At 38.7% G+C, this 9,067-nt stretch overlaps 1 protein-coding gene across 1 annotated transcript; it reads right to left on the bottom strand.

Moving 5' to 3' along the window:
* Window positions 1-2,719: 2,719 nt before the first annotated feature.
* Window positions 2,720-7,747, bottom strand: LOC111871331 (28S ribosomal protein S10, mitochondrial). Its single transcript, XM_023864359.2, has 4 exons — window positions 7,537-7,747; window positions 7,291-7,419; window positions 5,337-5,467; window positions 2,720-3,114 (listed from the first exon to the last, which is right to left on the bottom strand). The coding sequence occupies exons 1-4, from the start codon at window positions 7,549-7,551 to the stop codon at window positions 2,820-2,822; spliced, it is 570 nt and encodes a 189-aa protein (XP_023720127.1). The 5' UTR covers window positions 7,552-7,747; the 3' UTR covers window positions 2,720-2,819.
* Between the last annotated feature and the right edge of the window lie 1,320 nt (window positions 7,748-9,067).

Below are 9,067 nucleotides of genomic sequence, written 5' to 3' on the forward strand. Positions count from 1 at the left end.
TCGACTAAGTTCGAAATACAGATCACGGCTCAACATGCACATTAACCAAGAAGTGTCTCAACTCTCTGCACCCCCGCCTCTCCGCAGACTGAGAAGACATCTTCCACATGATCTCCCAAACAGATTTCTTGTATAATGTAGTATTATTATTTAGATCTTAAGTCCCTAGTTTGTAAGTATTCTCCCACAAATCATACCAGACTTTATCTACTGCACAAGGAGCACCGCTAATGAGCGGTATTCTACACGTTCTTTCTCTTTCCTTTTCACATCATTATGCTAAATGTATTAACTCAGATTGCATAATAAATATGGGAGTCTCAAACAAAAACAAAAAACAAAAAAAAATATCTCTGTGTTAATAATGTAAATTCTATTTAAAGATAAGAATATTTCTGTATTGTGTATGAAGTACAGGAAACTAATTAAAAAAATGTATTACTTATGTTCCATGATCTTTTAACATTTGGTTTTGAAATGTAATAGTACGCATAATTCAAGTGCGTAGATAACTTGTATCTTTGGAGCCTTGTTCATTGCATGTCCTCAGTATGACCTCATGTCTGCATCAAGAAGCTGTTAACTTCAGTCAGGAATAAAACACCCTGGAATGGAGGTTATCAATTTCCCAAATCACTCTTTCCTGTCAGTAAATGGCGCATGCTAAAATATATTTGTTACGCAGGACACTAGGTGGGGGGCACGCGGTAGCATAGTGGTTGAGGGGCTATGCTACAAGCCGGAAGGTCGTCACGGGTTCAAGCCCTGATGAGGTCATTGGATTTTTTTCAGTTGACTTAATCCTTCCAGCCACACTGGGCCCTGAGGTTTACTCAGCCTCTAACAGAAATGAATACCAGAAATTAATTAAATAATTTTCCTGGGGAGTAAAGCGTGGCCGGCACGTAAAGCTGACCTTACCGCCATCTTTGAGCCAATTGTCTAGATAGTGTGGGACCCTCAATGTCTCATAATCATATGGCCCTTCACGGCCTGGTACAGGGATAGCTTTACTTTCTTTTTTTACTTAGGACACTATGTGAGTGGACTTTGTGATGGCTGAATGGTTTGCCTTCCTGGTATCTACCTTTATGTAGCATCAATGGGTCAGCACCTGTTTTAGAGACTTTTAAAGTGCCCTATTCAGACCTTTCTTCATGCATTCATGTGTGTGTGTATGGTAGTGTGTCTTCTCTTCCCCCGCCTCCCACTATTCACATTGATATGGGTGACAAAGAATTGTGTGATCATATAAAGGGTCAGTGGGTCCCAGTTAGAGATCACCTGAGCCAGAGAACGTGTTTGCTTTTCCTGGGTGTATGTGTACATATTATGGGTAGGGGTAGTAGTTTATGGCTTGAAGTCTTCCAGCTGTTTATATGGTTTATGCTTCACAATGCTATGGAGTGGGTTGGTTGGCTCTAAATACTCATATTTAATGTTAATTTTAATTCATACATGCCCCAGATGAAATCCTGAAAATGAGGTAACTAGTTATAAGGATTCTGTAATCCTTATAACTAGTTACTTTAAAAGAAATTAATCTAACAAAAGAACTGCCACTAATGAGAAGTTTATAATGGGTTAAAATACCTCATTTCAAGCAACAGATAACATCCATCATGTCATAAACTAACTGTATGTATGTATGTATGTATGTATGTATGTAACTCGTAGAGCTTAGTCCTTGAAAAGCTGATATCAGCCATCTGATCAAGAATTTCCCTACCTGCTGGGAAATCCAAAGGTTCATTACTGTGTCCTCAAAGAGCCCATTGCTTGAATCTAATACATAGTCTCACATCTAATTTCTTTTAAGACCCATTTGAATATTATCCTGTCATCTATGTCCAGTTCTCTCAACTGTCTCCTTCCTCTAGGTTTACTTTTAGTACTAAACTACTGTATGCACTTCTCCTCTTCTCCATGCATGCTACATGTGCAAATGTGAGGTTAAATGCCAGGACTAAAATAGGTCTGGGCTTGAATTGTAAGCAAGTACTAGCAAAAAAGTGATAAAGATGATATAATGGCTGGATGATAATTTTGATAGCACAAATATTCAAGCATATGACAGTTTTAGCCTATTTCCTTATTTTGAAAAAGTGAAAGCAGGCTAATGCAATCTTCATACTGACTGTGTGTCTGTGACTCTCCCTTCCCCATTAATTTTTGAACACCTGATCCAATCTTTATGAAACTTGGCATGTATATCATGGTCTCTGAGCCCATCTCAACAGCATACTTCATAAATCCCTCCAATCATTTCTAGGCAAAGGCTTGGTAAAGTGTATTCCTCATCATTGCTAGGCAATGACTTGATAAACACATTCCCATGGCAACAAATACACACAACAATAGAAGAATTGTTTGACACATGTCTGTGTCCCCTTGTTGCTAGGTAACAGCTTGGTGAAGATGTTCCCATGGTAGTAAAAAATTCTTGGAGGTATCATTTTCTATGCTGCCCATGTTATATCAAAGGAAAGTAGGCAATTAGTTCTTCCCAGAACTTATTGTTTAAAAGTGTACATCACAGTTAAACAGCAGCAGGAATTTTGTAGTTAAATTAATAATATTCATCAAATTCATGCATTGTATTACAGTGCCTTACCTGTTCAGTTAAATAATGAGACTTAATTGGAGATCTAAATTACTACTCAAAAATTTAAAATAGTATAGAAGTATTACAACAAATATAAAATGAAAAAAAAATCAATCACAAGATGACACATTATATTTATTACATTCTGTGTAAATTAACAAGCACAATTATGCTACTACATTCCAGAATCATATATGTTGTTTTTGTGGTCCATTCATTGGTTGCTTGCTTGCACACCTGATGACAGGGCTTGTTGCTGAGGTTCATTTGGGGTTCTGATGTGTGATGGGATGGCTGTTATTTCAACTTTTGTCACTTTCATAGCTACACCTTCTGGCAGGTTACGCTGGATGTACTCGAGGAAGGTATCAGCTGTGGAACCAGTGAGACGTAGGAACTGCATGAAGCGGAAATACGTACGTATTTCATACTGTACCCGATGCTTCTTGTAGATGTGAACAGACTTGAGAAGTGTGAGGCGCTCATGATTTGCTTTGCGAGGTGTCCAGCTGGAACATAATATTAAGAGCTTATGCTGCCATTCATAAAAAAGAAAACTGCAACTATTAGTATCATAGAACTTGCCTCTCCTTTTATCCACCATTTGAAAGATTGTGTTTAAGTTTCATTTTTAGAAGTCAATTTAAACCTGACCCCAAAATTATACTTAACTATATTTTAGCCAATCAGAAAGACGCTTTCAGGATTACTTATCTAAATGTTCTATGTCACAAAACCCAAAATGATTCTATGGCCCATCCAACTTCCTCTCCAGTAGGTATTGGGGAGGCTAGTGAACCATGCATTTTCCACCCCTGCTGCCTTAATGACATGGTGACCAAAATTGCTTCGCACCACAGTAGTTTCTTGAGACTTGTGTTTCAAGTTTTTGTGGTATTGTGACATGACATCTGAATGCTGGAAGTGTGCAGTCAGAGAAGCACAGCAGAGACGTCCATTGCTAGACAACAGCTAGGTAAAACACGTTTCTGCTGCAACACATATTTTTGTATAAATCAAAGCGCTGCCTAGAGAATGTTACACATTTTCATGGCAACTGATGAAACAGAGAATAACAGAGACAACTGACTGTTCAACTTGGTGATTTATGTTTGGTCCGCATGAAGTTATCTTAGTCCAAGATTCAGACAGCCAGAGAGAGTGTGACAGAGTAGAGATTCAAATTGAGAATTCAAGAGACTGCAGACTATTCAAGATTCATTTAACAGACATTATTCAAGGCAGTTCAATAGCTGAAGTGTTAACCAGATAAGATTTGTTACCAAGCAGACATTGAAGACTTTATTTTATTGGACATGGTTACAGTAATCTTTAGTGTTATAATTATTTGTAGTTGTTATGTGTTATGCCGGTCACAGTAGCCGAGCAGTCTAAGGCACGCACTGTCTTCGCTCGTTCGGATGCCAGGATCGTGGGTTCGTATCCCACTCAGGGCATGGATGTTTGTGTGTGTTTTTCTGTGTTTGTGTACAGGTAGAGGCCTTGCAACGAGCTGATCACCAGCCCAAGGAGTCCTACCGAACGTGTAAGATCTAGAAAAACCGAAGTGAACGGAGAAGTTCATGGAGATAGGCCTAGGCCCACTGGGGCTGTAGTGTCAAGGGGGGGGGGAAAATTATGTGTTATAATTACAGTTACCTTTAGAGTGTTATTAAGCTTGTACTTGGGAGGTGCTTGGTTCAGATCTTGGCTGAGACATGGATATTCTGATTGAGGTTTTTCGTCGATTTCCTCAGCTCCTCCAGGCAGATGCTGGAATAGTACCTCCATTATGCCATGATAATTTTCTTCTAAGACCTTTCCATCATTCACATACAATCCTAACATCTGATGCTATATAGTCTTGACACTGAAGGCACTGTTAAATAACCCATTATAAGGTATGTATGCATGGTTTGATGTATACATCCTACACCTGTAGTGACATTTCCCATGCATTTACCTTGCACAATATGTGTACCAAATGTAACTATAATTTCATATTACTCTCTCAAGCATATTAACTTGTATCATCTAGGAACACAGTATTTTAAATTGCCCAGTACTATGGCACTGAGAGCCAGAATTTAACTAGAGAGTAATGCTATTCATACTGAAAAAATGCGTCACACAGTCAGCTAGACTGTGCACATTTGCCATTACAGTAATACAGTAAATGCCAAACACCATGATGGTTACTGGTCTGTGAACATAAGAAACGTGAATAGCTAGAATTCATGCAGACAAGGCAATACTTGTGTAACTTCAGCTGTCCAACATTGAGACCCAGTACATATACCTCTTCTTCAGTCTGCAGGACTTCTGATACATTTCATCTCTCTTATATCACCCTCTAAATAACGTACACCAGATTCACTCTGTGTCTAGTAATTTTGTAAAATGGCAGGTGTAAAAGAAAGAAAAAAGTAATGTAATGGTTAGCTCTCTTGCTTTGTATTCTGAAGGGCCTGAGTTTCAAACCTGGAGACTGATTACCTGCAGTGTCCTGTGCTTCTCTCTAACCTCTCCAGGCAAGTGCTGAGATAGTACTTTAAAGTAAGCAATGAGTGTATCCCTCCAGATCATCTCATCATTCCAAAGCACTCCGTTCCCATCACCACTATACAGACTGCATGACATGGTAAGTTAAACAAAGAAACAAGACATTCCTCTGAGAAATATCCACATATTTCAAATGACCACATGTCAAAGTAACAAAAATCAAGATTACCATTCTCCTATTGTGATCCCCAACTCTTTTGCAGCTGTTGTTGCAAACCATGTGTAACTCTTTAGCACAGCAGGATCATTTCCTCTAACCTCCACCTCTACCATTCGATATAATTTGTCTAGTTCCTCACTCTGAAAGAAAAGATGCAATATTGTTTCATGTATTCCCACTATTTCTGTGTCATACATTGTCTTCAGCACTGCATGGAATGCCTGATTTTATCCTTCATATGTAATATGCACAATTATATCAGATGTAAAAAAAATGTACAACTCTAAGGTAAATATAAACCTTATAAAACAGGATTTAAAAAATGTATCCAAGAGTATGTCATAATAATTTAGTACCTCAGCCTTAGAATAAACTCACCAATATACAGAACAGGACAAAGATGGCTTTGTAGCACAGCTGCTTCAGAGTTATGTTTTGTTACAGAGTATGAGAAAATATAAGTTTTATCCAGTTCTTGCATAAAGTTCACAAAGCATTATACTTCATACCATCTATGGGATGGAATGTAAACAAAGACACAGCATCAGGTACAACAAGTGCAAGGGTGAGAGCACACAAAGGAAAGTGAAAACCTCAACACAACCGCAATTTCCGAGAACTGTTGTCAGCCTTGAGTTGAACACGTGTTACTGAATGGAGCAGTGCAAACTGAGGAAACAGCAATGCAGTTTCCTCAATTCATTCTGCTCCATTCAGTAACACACGTTTAACTCAAGGCTGATAAGAATTCTTGGAAAGTGCGGTTGCCAGTTTCCTTGGTGTGCTCTTGTCTTAAACCTTGTTAGGTCTGAGGTTCTGACAGCAGTGACTAAGAAGCAAGTGACACCATGTAGTCTGGTAGAAGTTCACCATCATTTCATAGGAATGTCTGCTACCTCTTCAGGATCAAAAAGTAACCTTGTTGCTTCCTTAGCTTACTCTTCAACATTTAAGATAGTTGTTCCTCGAAAACATCATGGAACTTCTAGTGGCCTTCATGGCATCACATACCAGAAGGTAGCACTCTTTTAAGTGTAAAAGTTAGTTTACAATGAGCTTAAAACCATAACAATGGATTTCCATACTTTTGAATACTTAACCAACCTTCAGTCACTCTCCTAATGATAATATGGTACCTAAATTGTATAGCCATAAGCAATTCTACTTGACTTTACTTACTTCCTAACCACCTGTCCTAAGAAACAGACATATTGTGTAAGCCATTTTTACACTGAGTCATATTGCCGTCAGCCATCAATAGTCACAGATTAATCACTGCCTGTTTGGCCCATAAATCACATTCAGTCAGTACATATCTTGAACAAAGTACTTTATATCAAAGACCCCTCTTTTTATTAGTCACAACTTTTTATTTGCCTTCCTCTATGGTCCACCTAGCATTATTTATCAAAAGTAAAGTCTCATTTCTCAGATCTACCAAATTTATGCCTTGATGTATAGTAGGATGTATATAACTGGTGAAATGAAAGGAATGTGGGTGAAAGTAGCTGAAACTGCCATAACATATTTCAAGATTGAGGAGAACTATGAAATTGTGCTTACAGTCTGTATCAACTGGAAATGTAGCATATGTTCTCCAAAACTCACAAGTTCACAGTTATTAGGTTCAAACACTGAATATGTTTCTGGTGATGGGACCATGTGGAAGTGACATTTTGGAGATCCTTGCCATAAAGCAAAGCAACCAGAGACAGAGATGGATGTAAGTTTTTTAAAGAAAGCGGAAATAAAAAAAAGTATCATCTCACCCTGATGTTGGAGACAATATGGATTTCCGAAATGTCAACATAAACCCCACTATCGAAAAATTGGATAAGCACTGAACCACTATGAAGCCTGAAATTGTTGGAACCAAATGACATATTCCAGCACTATTACCATTTTTACCAGTAAGTATCGGACTTTCGTGGCCAAACGCCCTTATTGGATCCTGTCTCCCTACCTGATTAGTTTCGCTGACTGAATACATTCGTCCTTTACAAACATGCTGAGATCGTATTCCAGTTTCTGCATATTTTACTAGTTTCACAAGAGACTGGCGTTCGGTTTTACAGACCACTTTTGCAATGACCTGCAACGATAATGAACCCAATGTCAGCATTAATTTCCTCGGAAGAATGATATTTACATGAAATCGGTAGTATAACATAACCTCAAATCCATTTCACATATCAAGTATCTTACTCACTCCTAAAACATTCATTACTTAACGTTAACGAAAGGACTGCAACCATTGGAGCTTATACAGACGTAAAAATAATTTACTTCTTCGTCTTTACTTCGTATGCCCACAGTGTTATACCCTATTATATATTCAGATACGCATTTCTATTTGTAATGTTAATCACACAAATCCATATTAATAGTGTACGTAGTACCATCGTTTTTTTTATAACCGAAGGGAAATTTCTCCCAATAAGGGATTTTCGTTTCGTGGTCACTAGGGTCACTAGGGTCACTAGGTTCCAACCCACAGTAGCAACACCTTTGGAATTGAGGGAACCTGTGAGACGGGAAAGACCAGGAAAGAAAATAATGATAAAGATAAGGTAAAGTTGTCCCTGTCCTTAACTAATTAAGAACTACGCCATGGAGTCGTGTGGGGCAGTGGATGTATAGATCCACATTTTCTTGACTTCAGCACTAGTTACAGGTGAGTGGTTAGCTTCACGACCTGGCCAAATTACCCTCAGGGAAAGAGCCCTCGTTACCCATTAGATAGGAAGTTGTGTGGACCCCAGAGTGGAGAAGAGAAAATTCGAGACCCTATCGGGACTCGAACTTCAACCTCTCGGTCGTATACCCCGTAACCAGCCGATATACCGACTATACTATCCCGGCTCCTAAGGTACTAATGGTACAAAATGTTTTGTATATGTCAATGGAAGAAACGTCTCCAATCTCTCATTCTTTCTCATCAACATTTTCTTGCACCACGAAGATTACAAAAATGTGCACGTGAAGAAATTGAATGTTTATGTTAATGCTGAGACCGTGCCCTTCTTAAAATCTATTACCTTCCCCCGACAATTTAGGTAAAAGTTTATAGGACACTGTCAAGGCCGCGCCATAGCTTAAGCGGTTAGTCACTGGCTTCCCACCGAGGCAGGCCGGGTTCCATCTCGGGTCTGGTCAAGTGGGATTTGTTGTGGACAAAGTTTTCTCCAAGTACTTCGGTTTCACCTGCCAATCTTCATTCCACCAATTGCTCCACAATCACCCTCACCTCTTATCTGGGGCTGGTAAAATAGGCCACAAGTGGCCGCAGTACAAGGGAGTTAGTCCCGCCTCACTAGTAATAATAAAAAAAAGGGTCATTGTCCTAATTGTGGTCCCACTCATAGGCGCTTTGTGCTCAGTGTTAGGCTATTCACTCACCATTGTCATGTTGTGTTGCTAGCTGATGAAGCAGATTAGGCAATTCTGATAAAGTTCGTACTTGCAGGAAGCTGTTGCCGAAAATATTTCCCCTATATGGCATGACTGCATTAGTGCATATTAGTCCTACTTATTGTCTCAGTAATTTTTTTTTGGTCATAGCAAAATGCATTCGAGTGCAAATTTTCACAAGTGTTAAACATTGCATTCCTTAATAAACATTGCATTCCTTAATAATACTGCTGGACTTCAAGTGAAATAACCTATCACTGCATAAAATCTGGGATCTGTGCAACATGCTGTCTTATATAATTAACTAATAATTAAATTGAACAGATTAA

Source organism: Cryptotermes secundus, unplaced genomic scaffold (genome assembly GCF_002891405.2).
Source record: "Cryptotermes secundus unplaced genomic scaffold, Csec_1.0 scaffold2565, whole genome shotgun sequence".
Classification (NCBI taxonomy): Eukaryota; Metazoa; Arthropoda; class Insecta; order Blattodea; family Kalotermitidae; genus Cryptotermes; species Cryptotermes secundus.